The following is a 15,780-nucleotide window of genomic DNA, read 5'->3' on the forward strand; positions in this document are numbered from 1 at the left end:
TTTCCCAGGACTTTTCTGGGGAGCTAAAAGCATTCATTGTTGTTATTTAAAACTACTTTCTGCACAGCACTGGAACATACCACTTCCATAGCATTCACCAAAACTTACTTTGACAACGATTGGGATCATTAAGCATAAAAAAAAAAAAACCACGAAGATTTTAAAAAGCCAGTGGGCTAGAAGGTGACTTACAGCCCAGATCTGAGAGGTAAGACCTTCCCCCTCCTCTAGGCTCTCCATGCCAGATTTTGTCCGAAGTCACAATCCTGCCTGAAGTCTGAATCTTCCCTGCTTCTTCAATCTTGTCTGAGGTCTTTTCTTCCCTGCTCTGTTTCTCCTTTCCTATAATTTCCATATTCCTTATAGTCCTTCATTTCATTTCTTAAAATATTTTAAAAATACTGCTTTTCTAAAAACCATGTTCCAATTTAGCTGCTGGATGGAGAAAGGCTGCAAGGACCTCTTCTCGCCAGCAGAGGGTGCACTTGCCCAGAACCATCAAAGTCACTCCTAGGACTTGGTTAATCCAATTCATGACTCGAGTGTGAAGCTAGGGTCTGCCACTGATGACTCTTAACAGGATTAAGTGTCTCAAGTGCCATTTCATCTGTAGCTCAATTCTACTGAAATCTAGAAGATACATTTCCCTCCTGAAAATAGTTAAAAGTGTGTTAGGGCTCTCAGCAAAAAGCTTTGGCCTCCATTTTACCACTTGTACATACAAAGGTTGATCCTGTGGTTAGAGGGCAGTGAGTAAATGTTCATTTTAAACAACTAGTGAGTCAAGTCCTCTGGCTACACGTTGGTGTGTCTTTGGGAAGAAGGGAAGTGAATTTTACCAGGCACCGTATATCCAGGTGTAGCACAGCACTTCACTAAAGGGTATTTTAGAGAAAATACTTAGTCAATACACACGTGCATAGAAAAGATGAGTCTCATTCCTTCGAGCTGCCCAAAGCTTTACCTCAAGTCCCGTCAGAGAATGGTGCATCTGCTTCTTCTCGCCCAATGTACTCCGTCTCCCTCTTGAACAAACAGTTACCACGCATCTGCATTGACAAGAAAACAACTGACATTCAGCATTTAAAAGGACAAAATCAGAACCATTTGCCGCCTTTTCCAGATCTCTCCTTGATGGATCTGAAAACATTGCAAGTGGATGTTTCTTCAAATACTCAGACTGAATCCTAACATCTGAAAAGAATGCTGACTCATACATGACTAAGCTGAAGGTTATAGGGAAGACTAAACATTTATTTAGACGTTACAGTGTTTATTTTTACAGAGATATGTTGTCACAGATTATTGCTTCTGGAAGGTTTGCTAATGCTCACAGTACTATACACATCTCAGTCTATCTCACAGGCATCTTGGGAAAACGTTGCCAGCAGCACCAGATCCAGCCGCCGTCACGGGTGGCTCCAGCTCTGATGCCGTGGCGCTGGCTTTGTTTCTCTCACGGCCACTGTGGATGGTGTGCCTAGGAGTCGTCCTTCCACAGGCTTTTCTGTGGGCCTGCTACAGCCCCCCCGGGGAAGTGGCACAGGGTCCAAGGGAAACGTTGCCTCCTCAGACTGTGTTGCTCTCTGCCTGTTGACGCCTGTTACGTTGTGGCTTGTTTTCCATCTCAGACCTCAGTGGGGAGGACTTGCTGTGTCTCTCCAGAATTATAAAAACATATACATTTATTTACAAGTGCATAAATACATAAATATGGCTGTTATAGAAAAATAAATACCAATTTCCTCTCTTTAAAAAAAAATAATATATAGTCTTTGTGGGATATCAGCTTCTGCCTAAATTGTAGGAGGTGGTGTTTCAAAAGACATGTGCACTGGTGGGCTGGGGGAGGGCCGCACCCCGAGTTCCTGCCCCGCATAGGCCCCCGAGGGGTGCTGGGGACACCAGTTTCCTCTCCCTACAGGGCAGGAGTCGGGACTGTCCACCTCTTCAACCGGCACGAGGCCCAGGCAGCACGGGGGACCTGAGGGGAGAGAGAAGTGGGAAACGTTAGGGTCCAGACTGACCAGGAATAGCGCTCAGTCTCTGGAACAGGAGCTGGCTACACCGGCCTTAGAGGAGACACAGAGACCCGCAGCTATTGATACACAAGAACAGCTGCACTCCCTCTAAGGACAGTCACAGACCTGGCATGGTCCACTTCTTACCCGTGTCCCACCTGCACGCTGCAGTGGTGGAAGCGGGAGACCCTCCTGCATTTACCCTGTAACTGGGGTGGGGGGTGGGGGGATGAGGTGGGCTGATCCCAGGAACTGTGCAAGACAGTCCTACTCTTTCCAGGTGTGGGCTGCCGGTCCAGCCTCCCCATGCTTTCTGGCCATGATTGTCCCACTCATAACTCAGACGGAGGGAGGCCAGTGTGGATGCTAACGGGGTCTGCCTCTCGGAGGTGCCTGTATTGGAATTTCATCTCCCAGAGCCAGGGTCTAGGATCTGCATGTGACCTAGTATCCACTCCATGAAGGCCAAGAAACATCAGCTCATTCTCTGAACCAGCCTGTGCCCAACCAGGTATCAAAAAGATAAAGAAAGCCAGTGGCTGGGCTGGGGGGCACTGTGCATTGAGACCCCTGGAGGGAAAGTCTGGTGGAAGAACAGAGTTCTATGATGTGAGAACTTGGCTTCTTAATGATGGGTGCAGCCTCATTCCTTAATAAAGATGTAGGACCCAGCAAAGCAAGGTGCTTCAGAGTGATGAGAAAGTGCCCCTTGGTTTGATGAAAGGGGTAGCAGGAATTTGCGAATTGCCTTGAAATGCTGAGACCAAAAAGGTTTCTTTCTCTGACATGGAGAAATACCCTTTCTCACCCTCTGAGGACACAGCTTGGACCTAACTGACACCCTCCTGCAGATCCGCTGGGCCTTCAGCAGGGAAGGAGGCGGCCAGCTCCCCTTCACAGCCCCATTCTGGATATACAAGCTGTGGATGGTCTTTACCAAGCATCCCCCTCCAGCATCACTGTTCTCTCCCTGCCTCCATGTCACTCCCGGGGCATGGATGTCTATCTTATTCCGCCCTGCCCTTGGCACTGACCTGGGTGAAAAACAGGGTCCCACATGGCTTCCAGCCCAGGACCCTGGGGTACACTCCTCATGCCTGGCTGGCCGATGGCTTCAGGCTGCTCCTGGAGGTGGTGGCAGTCCTGGTGCGGCGGGAGCAGCTGGTGAGCTGAGTCATCGGGCAGTGTATACAGGAAAGCGCCCTCATCCGAGTTAGACCTGGGTGCTCTGCATGCACAGAAGCAGACGGGGACAGGGGTGAGGGAGGGGAAGAGTGGGCCTGGGTCCCACATCCCTGGCTGCTCCCCTGTCTGTGGGTACCAGAGCTAGGCAGACCTCAGACGGGGCAGGGGCTGCTCCCCTCTGGACATCAAGAGTGCCAGATCATCACTTGCACGGGCAAGTCTAGTCAATTTCCGTTTGATTCCATGTGTGTCCTGAGTGTGTGAGAGGATGTGGAGTTAGGTGTCCAGGGGCCTGTGGATATAGCCAGCTGTGTGGCACTGCTCTGGACTGACAAGCAAGGGGAGAATTTCTGAGCAGAAAAGGCATCATAATTGCAAACACAACAACTCCCCCTCGGGCTCAGAGTCCAGTGGAGCAAGCTGTCACGAGGGGATCCCTGAGGGGCGCGACAGGGCTCCCCTCTCAGTGACTGATGCCAGGTTTGGGGAGCCAGGGAGAAAAGGAGCTCTGGGGCTCAGGAGTGGGAGGCCAGGGTACCTGGGAATCTGTGGACTGTGGGGGTCATATCCATTGCCAAGAAAGGTCTGCCTCAGCATGCTGTTCACATCCTCTTGCTGCTCAAAGAGTTACAAGAAGGTCACATCAGAGTCCAGGTAACTTTCCCGTCCTTTGTTCAGCAGCCCAGGATTGAGCCTGGGAGGGAAGAAGTCCCAGGAGGCGGCCCGACCACCCCTCCGTGGCACCCCATACCTGTGTGCCCACCCTGCTCCCAGAGCCATGTTACCTGCTGAAGCTCCCCTGGACAGTGCTGCTGTGGCTTCATGCCTGGGTAGCCCACGGCAGCTACAGGGCAGGCCCTGTTCACGTGTACCCCATTGGCACAGGCCTGGCCGTTGGTGCCACTGAGGTAGGGCTGCCCACTGGCTCGGTGGCCTGGGAGCCCTCCCAGTGGTACCATAGTGTACTGGCAGGAGGAGGACAGAAGGGCACTTCGAGGAAATCCCAGGTCTATTGTATGCTCTGGAAGAACACAGGATAGAGCTATGTTTAGGTCAAGGAGGCCTGGGGCAGCTGGTAAAAAAAGTCCCCTACGAATCTCAGAAAACTCCTGAGGACTTAAGGTCAAATGAAGTAGGCAGGGAATTGACACTGCCCCAGGTGAGAGAATATTCTCTTGGAAAAGTCTTCCTCTCACCCACTTCCTCACAGCTAGACTTTTTTTTTTTTTTGCAGCAGGAGAGGAGACATAGGACCAGGGTCTGGGAGAACGAAGTGGTAAGTGAACAGAAGGAGCACAATATTTAAATGAAGCAAGGTGACCAGATGTGTTGCCATTAGAAGCAGAAATCAGTGGATAACTCAGATTAACCAAGGATTAGGGGGACAGCTCAAGGCAGCCGCAGACCTGAGGAGGCAGGAAGAGGCAGGGTCAACGTGTGGTCAATCGGCAGCTTCAGATAGTAAAAGGAGATAGACTTAGGTAAGTGCTGAGCTCCAGGGATGCAGTGAGGACAGACCAACTCCCATTCAATCCTCTCCACCTTCCATGATCTGTGAGCCTCCTCTGACTCTCTCGCATCCCTCTGGAGGACCCACCAGGAACCTGAGCTCCCATCAGCATGAAGCAGGGCGCCTGGGATCCAGCCCCAGGCAGAGGCCTCCTTGGGGGCTGGAAGTCCCCTCCTCCTCTCTCCTGCCCCAGGCTCCTTCCCCTTGGTGCTGAGGAGGGTCACTCACTCACTTTGCTTAGACCAGGCCCTCCACAAGCAGAAGGGAATGAAGGCAACGATGATGAGGACGATAGAGCCCAGGACGACCCCAACAATCAGGTAGGGCAGGTCGCTGGAGCGGGCCACCATGGCCCCCGTGCCCACTGGCCGCTCTATGGTTTCAGGGGGTGGTGGCTGAGGTGGGGCCAGAGTTGGGGGTGGAAGTCGACCAAGCTGACCAGAAGACTTCCGAGCTGTAATGGGGACAAAACTCATGTCAGCCTCTATTTCTTTGACATTTCTTTCACGACAAATAGGACAACAATACCCTGACTCCACGGGTATAAGAAACGGGGTCAGACTCATCAGGCAGTGCCTCTGGTAGAGGAGTGTGGTGTCCAAGCTCAGCATGAAACAGACATCTAATGTGAAACTGGGTGTGGCTGAAGAAACTTGACCCTTACATTTTCAAAATATATCCTGAGATATTTATGGAACAAGAGCTAGGGTCAGGCTGGGTCTTTGGGGGCAGAAGTGGTATAGGGACTTTCTGAAAGAATAGCTAGGGATCTTTGGGAAGAGAGTATTAAAAAATGCATGCAACCAAAAAGAACTGAAAATGGAAGAACTTCCCTGTGAGGCACATTGGAGATGCAAAGTCCTGGGTCTGAGCTGGGACATGGGGTTTGGGCTTCGTAGGACCGACAGTGCTTGGGAAACACCAATCCAAAGTCCATGAGGTGGCACCTCCTCATCCTTCTGCTCTCATCAGGGTGTGTGCCTGACATTGTCAACTCCTTTTCCCAGCTGTCTTTCCCCTGAGTTTCTGATACAACAGTCCTCTGGGTTTCCCACAACCTCTCTGAATGCTGCTGCTGCTTATATTTCTCTCTCCTTGCCCTTTTCTTCCTGTCTTTGCTTCAGACACCGAGAAGTCCTCCTGGTCCCTCTCAGTCTACACTCTCTCTTCTTCTTCACTCTATTCTGTTCCCATGATTTCAGCCTATGTTCTGATGACTGCCAAATACCCCCAGGCAGGGCCCTGCCTGGGCAGGAGACCTGCTCCCTCACAGGACACCTGCATTCCAGTGTCTCAGAAGAGCCAGACTCAGTGCATCTCCAAGTGGTTCACCTCGCTCCTTCTGCCCGGGATGGGGTTCTCTGCTGGTCTTCCCATCTCGATAAATGGCACCACCACCTGAGTGCCACCTCAGCTCAAAACCAAGTTTACCCTGAACTCCTTTTGCTCCGTCTCAGCCTTAATGCAGCACGTCCCTGGTCCTCCCTACACATCCTCAGGAAAGAAACTCACACCCACCCTCCTCTTCACCTTTGCATCACGGCCCCAGTTCTCGCCCCTCAGTTCTGCACAGTCACCTTCCTGACAAATCCAACGGTGACCCTTATCCACCTCACAGCCCACAGGGTCCTTGATGATTCCACTGCCTCCCAATGTCCCTGGCCTCTTCTCTGAGCGCTGCCCCCTCTCACTTCCTGTGCCACACACTCCTACCAGGTGGAGGTACGTGCAGGCTTGTCCTGTCCCCCAGGCGGCTCCCTCCACCCAGCTGAAGGCTCAGTTCTTCCAGAAGATCCTTGCGAAGCCCACGTAAGGGCTCTGTTCTCTGCCCTGGGCACTTTGCGTCACCTGACAGGGGACTGCTGGCTGTGTGTGCTCCCCTCGCTCCTCTGCATGAGACAGACGAGAGCAGGAAGGGCACACGGGACAGAGAGAGAGCTGATGTCACAGGAAAACCGACTGTCTCCTTGCCTCCATCCTGGTTCCTTTCGGATCTGTCTTCTCCAGATTGTTTTCTTGCAACCCACCTTTCAGTGTTTGCAAAATGGAAATATCTATCCACTTGACCAAGTGCAAAAATTGTTAGTTTAGGACTATGTTTAATGTGTTTCAGTGCAGGGAGAGAGTCTGGCCTTGCAGTTAGATGAACTTGGCCCACAGCGTGCTCCACCACTAACTGGCTGTGTGACCTTGATCAAGGTATAACACGTCCTGATGCTCGGTTTCTCTCATGGGGTTGTAGTTAAACTAAGTAAACCTACCAGCGTTAAGTACCAGATATTATCATAGGAATAAAGTGTTTATAGAAAGCTCTCAAGACTGAGTTCTAGTCCATGAGATCACGTATGAGTTAAATCCCAAGTTCCATGAAACCATCATGATGACATCCCATTTGTACTTGATAAGAGGCACAGGCCAATGAACAGAAGGGTTAAACTGGCAAAGTTGGGGGACATTTGGAAGATAAGGAGTCATTCCAGAGAAGAGAAACCCAGCATACACAGCAGTGGCTTTGCCCAACCTGCTGGGAAGAGTGAGAGGAGAGTGACAAACCTGAAGAGACTCACCTTTGGTTTCACAGATCATCACATTGCTGAACTCACTCTCCCCTCCTTCATTGAAGCACTGCATCTTAATGTCATAGGAGGTCTCTGGCTGTAGGTGGCTGATGGAATGCCAGTATCGATCCCCTGGGGGAGAGACCGAGAGAGTCAGATGTGGTGATCATGCATGTGTTTGCTTGGTCCCCACTGGAGGTGGTGTTCTGGATGCCCACCCACGGTCCTGTTGTCCCATCACCCTGGGAAGGAAGCATGTGGGCCTATGAACCCAATGACCCCAAGAACATCATAAAAGAGCCAACACTATGGGGCATGCCAGCCCAGGTTTTCTCCTTTCACCAGCTTCTGGCTCCCCTGACAACAGGGGAAACTACCTCACACGGGAAAAACCTCCCAAGGGTTTCTCACCTTCCACCATATCCTTCTTGTAGTCACTGTCGTTGTCACTGTCTGTGGGTCGGTAATAGATGTAAAAGCCATGGATTGGGGTGTTGTTGTTACTTGCTGGGATATACTACAGGGAATAAAGAAGAAACAAGTTGAAAATGGAGCAGAGAAATCATCATGTGAGCAGAACCACCGGTGGAATTACTCAGCCGAGAGTTTAAAATTCACTGGGGACCCAGACAGACATTTCTGATGATCTCCAGGCTCTCTGGACAATGACATAGAGGTTACTCGTTATTTTACGTAGCCTAGGAGTCCCCAGCTTTTACAGAAACAAACTGCCATTTCTTCAGAGTCCCCTCTGAAGCTTCCTGGGTATTGTGAGGGTGAGCCTCTCTGGCCCAATTCCCAGGAACATCTAAGGGGAGGTAGCTTAGGATGAGCCAAGGGAGAAAGGTGACTCCTTCCCGCCTGCCCTGCCATCCACTTCTGTCCAGCACGGAGCTTGGTCCCGTCACTCTGCTGCCAGCTGCACCAGACCACTCACCATCCACTTGAGCATGATGGTGGTCTCGTTGACGGCATCAGTGAAGGTGATGTAAGGGCCTGCCACGGGCCTCTCGTACACTCGGCTGCTGTAGCCTGACACCACGTAGGGCCGGGAGGGGGCGCTGGGCTCGCTCTCCCCCAGCATGTTCAGAGCCCGGACTCGGAACTTGTAGGAGGTGCCTGGGGAGAGACAATCCCTGAAATGGGGGCCGGGAGAAACCACCTGCCTCCCGCTCAGCCCATGCAGGCTGAGGACCTAGAGGGGTGTCCTGGGCAGCCTTTCCTCAAAAGCAAGCCCTAAAGGACTCCAGGACTCCCACCCTCATCAGAAAAGCGCCAGGAGGTGGTTTGGGGCTATTTATGGAGAGAGGGAGGCAGAAGTAGGGGCTGGTGGGGCTGAGGTAACACGACCAAGAATGGCCACGAGAGCCTGGGGTGGGAGGGGGACAAGCAGAGAGAAGACCCTCCAAAGCTTCTCTTCTCCTCCAGGGAGCTGGCAGCTGCCAGGGGACCAGGGAGGGCAGCTGGCCAGGGCCCTACCTTTCTCTAGGCCTGTGATCTCCACCGAGAGCCGGGAGGGAGGGATGGCGCTGGTGGCTAGAATCCAGTCCCCCACTTTCTTCAGCTTCTTGTACTCCACACGGAAGGACTGGATGGGGAAGCCACCGTTCCCACGGGGAATCCAGGTCACATACACTGAAGTCTCAGAGGCCATGGAGATAGTGGGCCTGTCTGGAGCTTCTGGGGCTGCAGGAGACCATCCACGTGGCAGGAAGGAAGCGGGAGGGAGGAAGTGATGAGAGGGTGGTGATAATGTGACTAGACTTGGCCTGTTCCTGACAGGAGCCAGCCCCACCCCACAGCCCTCCACCCTGGTGGGAAGGGAGCCAGCCCCACTCCACAGCCCTGCACCCCTGCTGGCCGCATCAGATCCCAGGGCTCCCCGGGTCACTGTCAAGGGAGGAGCTCTTGAAAAGTTCCAATCCATTATCTCTTCCTGTGGTTAACCACGGAGAGGCCAGGAGTGGGTCACAAGGACTCCCAGGACCCATTCACTGCAGCAGTGAGCCTTCTGAGGCAGTGGACCTGGGTCCCATTCTGATGCTCACCGCCCCCACCCTCGGGGCTGCTGGGGACTTACGGGACAGGCGGCCGTGGTCTGGCTGGCTGCTGCTCTGGGGTCCAGCTCCAGGGTCATCTCTCTGGATCTGCTGCTCCTTGCTGGCCACAATTTCAGGTTTGGGCCGTCGTCCTGGGTAGAAATGGGTTGAGATCAGCACAAGAGAGAATGTGCGTTAGGTGTCTCATAGTGTTTTCTGCCTGAAGTTCTACCAGGGTGTCTGACAAGACTGTGCAGATAACAGAGTGCATTAGAAGTGTGGTCTGATTTTCAGCTCCATCTGATGGGCATGGAATTGCACGTGGCCCCCAAGTGCGAACCAGGCAAAGGAATGCCAGAGGCCAGCTGGTGCCTCTCCTGACGGGAGGTGGGACCGCAGCCTTGGCAGGGCACACAGACCACAGGGAGGCAGAAGCCAGAAGGAAGATAAAGTTCAAGGTGAACAGCTGGACCATGGTGAATAGGGCTTCCACCTGACCTTGTGGGACTGCTCAGGCCCACGGAGACCCTAAACCAGGGGAACACTGGACCCTTACCAGTTCGGAAGGTGACCATGGCCGTCTGGCCTTCGCCTGCACAGTTGTAGGCCGCCATCTCCACCTCATACAAGCTCCCAGGGTCTAGTCTGGTGAGGGTCAGGCGGTGTTGGCTGGCCGGAATGCCAGAGATGGCCCAGTCATCAGAGGAGTTGGTGACCTGCTAGAGAAGGTGGCTGGTATAAGGACCAGCCTCTTGCATGGAACTACAAGTGGCTGTGGTTTTCAAGGAAAGCAGAGTTGAGCCCAAGAGGGCAGAAGAAAGGGAGGGAGATGGGCCAAGTTGGCGGGGGGATTGGCCCTACAGAAGGCAGACTGGTCCTGCTGGCCCAGGACATCGTCCTTGCTGGGCCAGGAAAGCCAGGTTCCCGGATCCCTCATCTAATGATCTCATCAAAGAAAATTCAGTGGGGAGAGGCAAAATGCCCGACTGACACTACTCAGAGTTTCTCCAGAGGCCTCCCCACTCTTTCTAAAAACACCCCTATTTAACTTCTTTCTCCCTGATCTGTTGAAACCAAACAGTACCCTCATATTCTAATGAGATGACAGTGAGAATCATAAAAAATAGCACCAGTGGAAATGGCCACATTTGCTGAGTCCTTAGATGTGCTGGGGCTTCCCTGGTGGCTCAGATGGTAAAGAATCTGCCTGCAATGCGGGAAACCTGTGTTCAGTCCTTGGATTGGGACGATCCCCTGGAGAAGGGAATGGCACCCTATTGTGGTATTCTTGCCTGGAGAATCCCCATGGACAGATGAGCCTGGTGGGCTACGATCCATGGGGTTGCAAAGAGTCAGAAATGACTGAGTGACTAACACTAACTACTACGTGCTAGCAACACATAGTTACATGCACCATAAAGCATTTCCATGACAGCAGTCCAAGAGATGGGTGTTAATACTGTTCCCACCTCACAAGTAGGGAGGCTAAGGCTTACGGGGACAAGTGACTTGCCTAAGGCCACATCACTAGTGAGCGCAGAAATCCTGGCTTGACTCCAGAAAACAAGCTCATAAACGTCACCTACCCTAGAAAGTCTGGGAGCTAGAAAGTCCTGGGTTCAAATCCGAGCTGTGTCTCTTACCACACACAGATTACCAGCTGGGTGAAACCCTGAGTAACTTCCCTAATCTTCCTGACCCCTAAGCTTTTCATTCTAAAATGAAGTAAGTTAAATCTCTCAGCCTATTCTGAAGATTAAACCTGATGACTCACTGAAGCTGGCACACAGTAGGTTCTCAACAAGTACCTGCCCTCCCCTTCCTCCCTCAGTGAGGATTTCAACCCTCTTTTTTTCTACTCCTGCCCTCAGGCCTAGATCAGAACTTAAAAACCATGGATGAACCATAACCATCAGAGATTACTCTTTAATGGCTTCAATCTCCTAGCTCTGTAAAGAAAAAAAATCAAGGAGCTCCAGACTTCCGGACAGGCATTACCAAGAGGCTGTTTCCCCTTCCCCCACCCCACCTTTGAGGACACAGCCTTCCCGCCAACTGTGCACATCTCCAAGAGCCTGCTGGGGCCTGAAGCTCTGGTCTGCTGAAGGAATTAAACAGCTGGTAGGAAAAGCTCTTATCCCCAAGTAGAATATTCCAAAGTAGAACAAAACCTACTATTCAAAGGCCAGGGATGGTCTGGGCTCATTCATGTCAGGCTTCCAGGATTTGTTCCAAGGGGAGAAGTTTTCACAAACTGAGAATCCCCAGTGGTGCTGGAAACCCAAACACAGTAGCCCAGGGTCTGCAGATGCACCAGGAAATAAAAACTGGCTTCATGCATGTGAAAAAGTGAAAATGAGATGAATGACTCCCAGGCTCCAGCAAGAGAGGGGGGCTGAAAAAATACAACCCAAAGGCTGATTTTCACTTTCAAAGTCCTTTCCTGTGTGGTGATCTTTATGACAAGTTAGTCCCTCAAGAATGAAACTGCTTTCAAAACATAACCGTGCCTTGGCAATGTCCACCTAACAGTTCCAAGTGCCCCACAGGCCAGAGCCCCACAGGAGCCAGGCCCAGCGGGGCCCTGTCCTCTCACTTCCCCTGCACCCCTTCTCCCTTGGCCTCCCAGTGCTGGCCTCATTTCACTGGGCTCAGAAATGAAAATAAGAAATGGAATGGCAATTAGTCACTGTCATGCACACTGAGAGGGTGAATGCAGCTTCAGCCTGGTGTTTCCGGATCACCTCGTGTGGCCTCTGCCAGCCTGCCTCTTGGGGAGGCGGTTTTACAGCCACCTATTGGCCCGAAAAATATTATTCTTGCTCTCATGCTGGTTCTTGTCTTCTGGGGACCATGAGCATTTGGCCTGCCCTGATCTTTGTCTCAAACTCTGCGATGGAGGTGTCCAGTTACATGGGGAAATGAGGATTAGGACCATAACCTGGGCTCAACAATGCTGCTTTTTGTTAAAAATTCATCCACCCCCTCTGCTAGCTGCCTATGAGGAGGCCAGCAGGCCAAGGGTTAATGAGAAACTGCTCCCTCTCAACCCCCAGCTAGGATGCGGCTTGACCACAGGTGCCTCTGTGGACGGGTCCTGATCAGAGGTCTCCAAGAGAGCATGGAAAGGGTGAGAAGAAAGCGATGGGGCTGCTGGGGCCCAGAGCAGGGGCCCAGCTTCTGCAGAGCCTGCACTGTTCCCTAGGCAAAGCTGGTTTCCTTTGGTTTTGGAGAGGGAGGCAAGTTGATAAATGTTTTCAGTTCCACAATCATATATCTTCCATATTTTCTACTAAGTGCACCTAGCACTTTTAAAAGCAACAAATAAATGCATAATAAAATCTAGCATTTATGATACATTAGAAAGTGAAAGTGAAGTCGCTCAGTCGTGTCTGACTCTTTGCCACCCCATGGACTGTAGCGTACCAGGCTCCTCAGTCCATGGAATTTTCCAGGCAAGAGTACTGGAGTGGGTTGCCATTTCCTTCTCCAGGGGATCTTCCCAACCCAAGGATTGAACCCTGGTCTCCCGCATTTGCAGGCAGACGCTTTACTGTCTGAGCCACCAGGGAAGCATTGCTCATCAAATAAGATTTTTAAAAACCCTTTAAGAACAATAGTTTTCTACTGTCTAACGGCCTTGGGCCTCCCTGGTGGTTCAGATGGTAAAGAATCCACCTGCAAAGCAGGAGACTCAGGTTTTAAACCTGGGTCAGAAAGATCCCCTGGAGAAGGGAATGGCAAACTGCTCCAGTATTCTTGCCTGGGGAAATCCTACAGAGGAGCCTGGTGGGCTACAGTCCATGGGGTTGCAAAGAGTTGGACATGACTGAGGGACTAATGCTTTCACACATTTCAATGGCCTTAGGAAGAATACAGCATGCACCTGGGATAAACAGAAATGTTTCCCAGGATATTTTCTTAAAAGAAATGTCCTTCTCCCCTGAGGGGAGCAGCAGGTGAGAGTGTAGCCCTGAACGAGGGTGGCAGCCTGGGGGCCCTATCCTGTCTTAGAGGGCACAGTGTTTAAGAGGACAGGCGGGCCCAGTTCTGTCCCTGATCCCATCAGACCCAGAGATTCCCTCCTTGACAGCCCTCAAAACATCCACCTGGACAGACTTCCTTCTGTCAACGAGAAATACCTGAGGTCTGAACAACACAATGTGTTTTTTAGCTCAAATGCCTGTTTGCCAAACCTGAGCTGTGAGGAGTCCTGAGAACTGAGGCAGCATTTTGTAGCCCTCAGAGAAAACACTTGTTCACAAATATTTGTTTTCCTGGCTCTAAAGCTAGCTTGCCACGCCAGAGTTCCGGCAGGTATGTACCCAGCAGAGCTTACTTAGATTAAACAACAAAACATCAACAACAAATGGCAGAGGAGAGGAGGGGGGATGGTTAACAGGAAGTCTATGAATTCTCCTTGGGACCGGAAGCTGGTTGGCGGGCCTGAGACCTGGAGGCACACTCATGGCTTTTTCCTGAGCCTCTCAGGTCCCCAACACCCAACTCACAGCCAGCTTCCTGGGAGGTGGTAGTCAAGTATGCTGGAGGGCACAGAAGTTTGTGATCAGCCTTGGAGACCACCTGCAGGCTTCAGCAGTTCAATGGGAGATGGGCAGTGTGCAGATACCCAACCAGCCTCACAGTGAGGTGGCCACAACACCAGACGTCATACCTTGCGGTGTTTCACCACGTAGTAGAGGACCGGTGCCCGGCTGCCGCCCTCATGCCGGGGCCGCCACACCAGCTCGTATGAGTCAGTCTTGGACGTGCGGGGTGAACTGAGGATGATGGGCGCCTCGGCGGGGGCCACCGGCCCCTGATCCCCGGGGCACTGTGGGGAGTCTGGCTGCGCTGACGCTGGGGGCCTCAATAGCCCTGGGTGGCCCTTGGGCATCTGGTCAGGGCCGCCAGGTCTGGAGGGTGGCACTGGAGGTGTGACAGTGGCCGACTGAGCATCCCACCATGGTCTCTGCGTGGTGCCTGGAGGACAAGCAGGAGGGAGAAGGTAGGGACAAGCAGTTAGTTCCCTGGCCGCTTACTCAGCCGTCCCCCCACAGAGAAAATGGGGAGAGGGAAGGGCTGCTAGGGCAAGAAGAGCCCTGGGCTGGGGACCTGAGGTGACATCAGTCCCCTCAATATTCTGCCAGGCTCTGTGGGGACGGAGGGCTGTGCCCCTGCCCTGCCAGGGTGGAAAGGCCGCCTGAGGGCCCCTCCCAGGCTTCCTGCCACCAGCCTGTTTTCTTGCATTCACGTGTGTCTTAAGTGAACTATCTCAATTTGCTCTCAAGGTGCTGGGAGCCCTCTTTCTCACATCTGTGAGTGTGAGTGTGTGTGTGTGTGGGGGTATGGGGACGTGTCCCCCTCTCACTGTGGGATCTGTACCATGGCACCGTGTGGGCCTCTTCCTGTTCCACTGTGGAGACCTGGAGATGTGAGCTATGAATGTAAATGTGTCTGAGACTCTCAGAGGCAGGATGGGCCTCACTCCCTTCAGGAAGGGTCCATGAACTCTGCCAACACTAGTTTCTGTGGAGCCCGATACCAAGATCACAGGTGTGAAGCCCTGGACCAAGTTCACAAGATAAAAATCTCTGGAACTGACCAAGCTCCATAGCAACTGTTGCCATGGGCCTCTGGATCTAAACCCACCAGTTTCCTGACCCCATATTAGGTAAAATACCCACCCTATTATCCACCCTATAGCATCCTAACCAATCACCTAATGCCACCATTGCAGTAGGAATGTTCTCTGTCTTGAGGCTATAAAAATTGACTACTACTAGCCCGTGAAAGGGTTCGGCTCTCCTTTGAGCTGGCCCACTGTTCTAACAGCGTCTCCCACTCTAGTAAACCTTAGTCTCCTCTATTTCTGCCTCATGTCCGGAAATTCTTTTCCAACCTGCGCACAGACCACGACAGTTTCTATTACCTGACCTCCTGCACCACAGCAGGTTGGCCCCTGATAATACTGACTCAACATTATTCCTGGTTGTATTTTTCTCCAGTGGATTCTTCAGTAAGTTTTATTTCCTTCCTAGGAGAGTTCTTGAGGGTAGGGTCTTTATTACATTTCTCTGCATCCCCTACATTGCCTAGACCAATGCTGAGCAAACAGCAGCTCAATCTATGTAGACCAGAACATACTAGCCTGTTTCTTACATGGAGATTCTTGGCCTTTGCCGAGCAATTATTAAAATTATGATCTATGCACATGTCAACTGAAATGAATCAAGCTAAGAAAGACAGACATGCTTTGCTTTGCGTTAGACCAGTGGTTGTCAAACTGGGTTCTATGGAACTCTAGGAACTCAAGAGATTCTGAAAACTAAAAGCGTTTTTTTAATACAGCATTTAAATGGGTTATTTGCACTACGGAAAATCTGCACTTCTGACTTATTAGTAAGTTAATATAAATTTGAACTTACAACTAATAGTGTTAGTTGCGCAGTCGTCACAGAGTCAGA

The 15,780-nt window shown here is 51.8% G+C and overlaps 1 protein-coding gene across 7 annotated transcripts in view; it reads right to left on the reverse strand.

Moving 5' to 3' along the window:
* Positions 1-15,780, reverse strand: part of BOC (BOC cell adhesion associated, oncogene regulated) — a 77,902-nt gene that overhangs the window by 1,223 nt on the left and 60,899 nt on the right. For 2 of the 7 annotated variants that reach the window (XM_081572093.1, XM_081572097.1), the window contains 12 exons: positions 13,989-14,296; positions 9,870-10,029; positions 9,355-9,465; positions 8,754-8,960; positions 8,212-8,393; positions 7,686-7,791; positions 7,284-7,406; positions 4,949-5,170; positions 3,992-4,227; positions 3,745-3,821; positions 3,056-3,249; positions 1,237-1,984 (listed from right to left, as the gene is read on the reverse strand). In XM_081572093.1, coding sequence (XP_081428219.1) covers positions 1,797-1,984; positions 3,056-3,249; positions 3,745-3,821; positions 3,992-4,227; positions 4,949-5,170; positions 7,284-7,406; positions 7,686-7,791; positions 8,212-8,393; positions 8,754-8,960; positions 9,355-9,465; positions 9,870-10,029; positions 13,989-14,296 — 2,114 coding nt within the window. In that variant the 3' untranslated portion in view covers positions 1,237-1,796. Of the gene's footprint in view, positions 1-964; positions 1,050-1,236; positions 1,985-3,055; positions 3,250-3,744; positions 3,825-3,991; positions 4,228-4,948; positions 5,171-7,283; positions 7,407-7,685; positions 7,792-8,211; positions 8,394-8,753; positions 8,961-9,354; positions 9,466-9,869; positions 10,033-13,988; positions 14,297-15,780 lie in introns of those variants that run through there. The other 5 variants (XM_081572092.1, XM_081572095.1, XM_081572090.1 and 2 more) reach the window with 4 other exon arrangements.

The sequence above is a fragment of the Giraffa tippelskirchi genome, chromosome 2 (assembly GCF_054371585.1).
Source record: "Giraffa tippelskirchi isolate mGirTip1 chromosome 2, T2T-mGirTip1v1.2.pri, whole genome shotgun sequence".
NCBI classification, from domain to species: domain Eukaryota; kingdom Metazoa; phylum Chordata; class Mammalia; order Artiodactyla; family Giraffidae; genus Giraffa; species Giraffa tippelskirchi.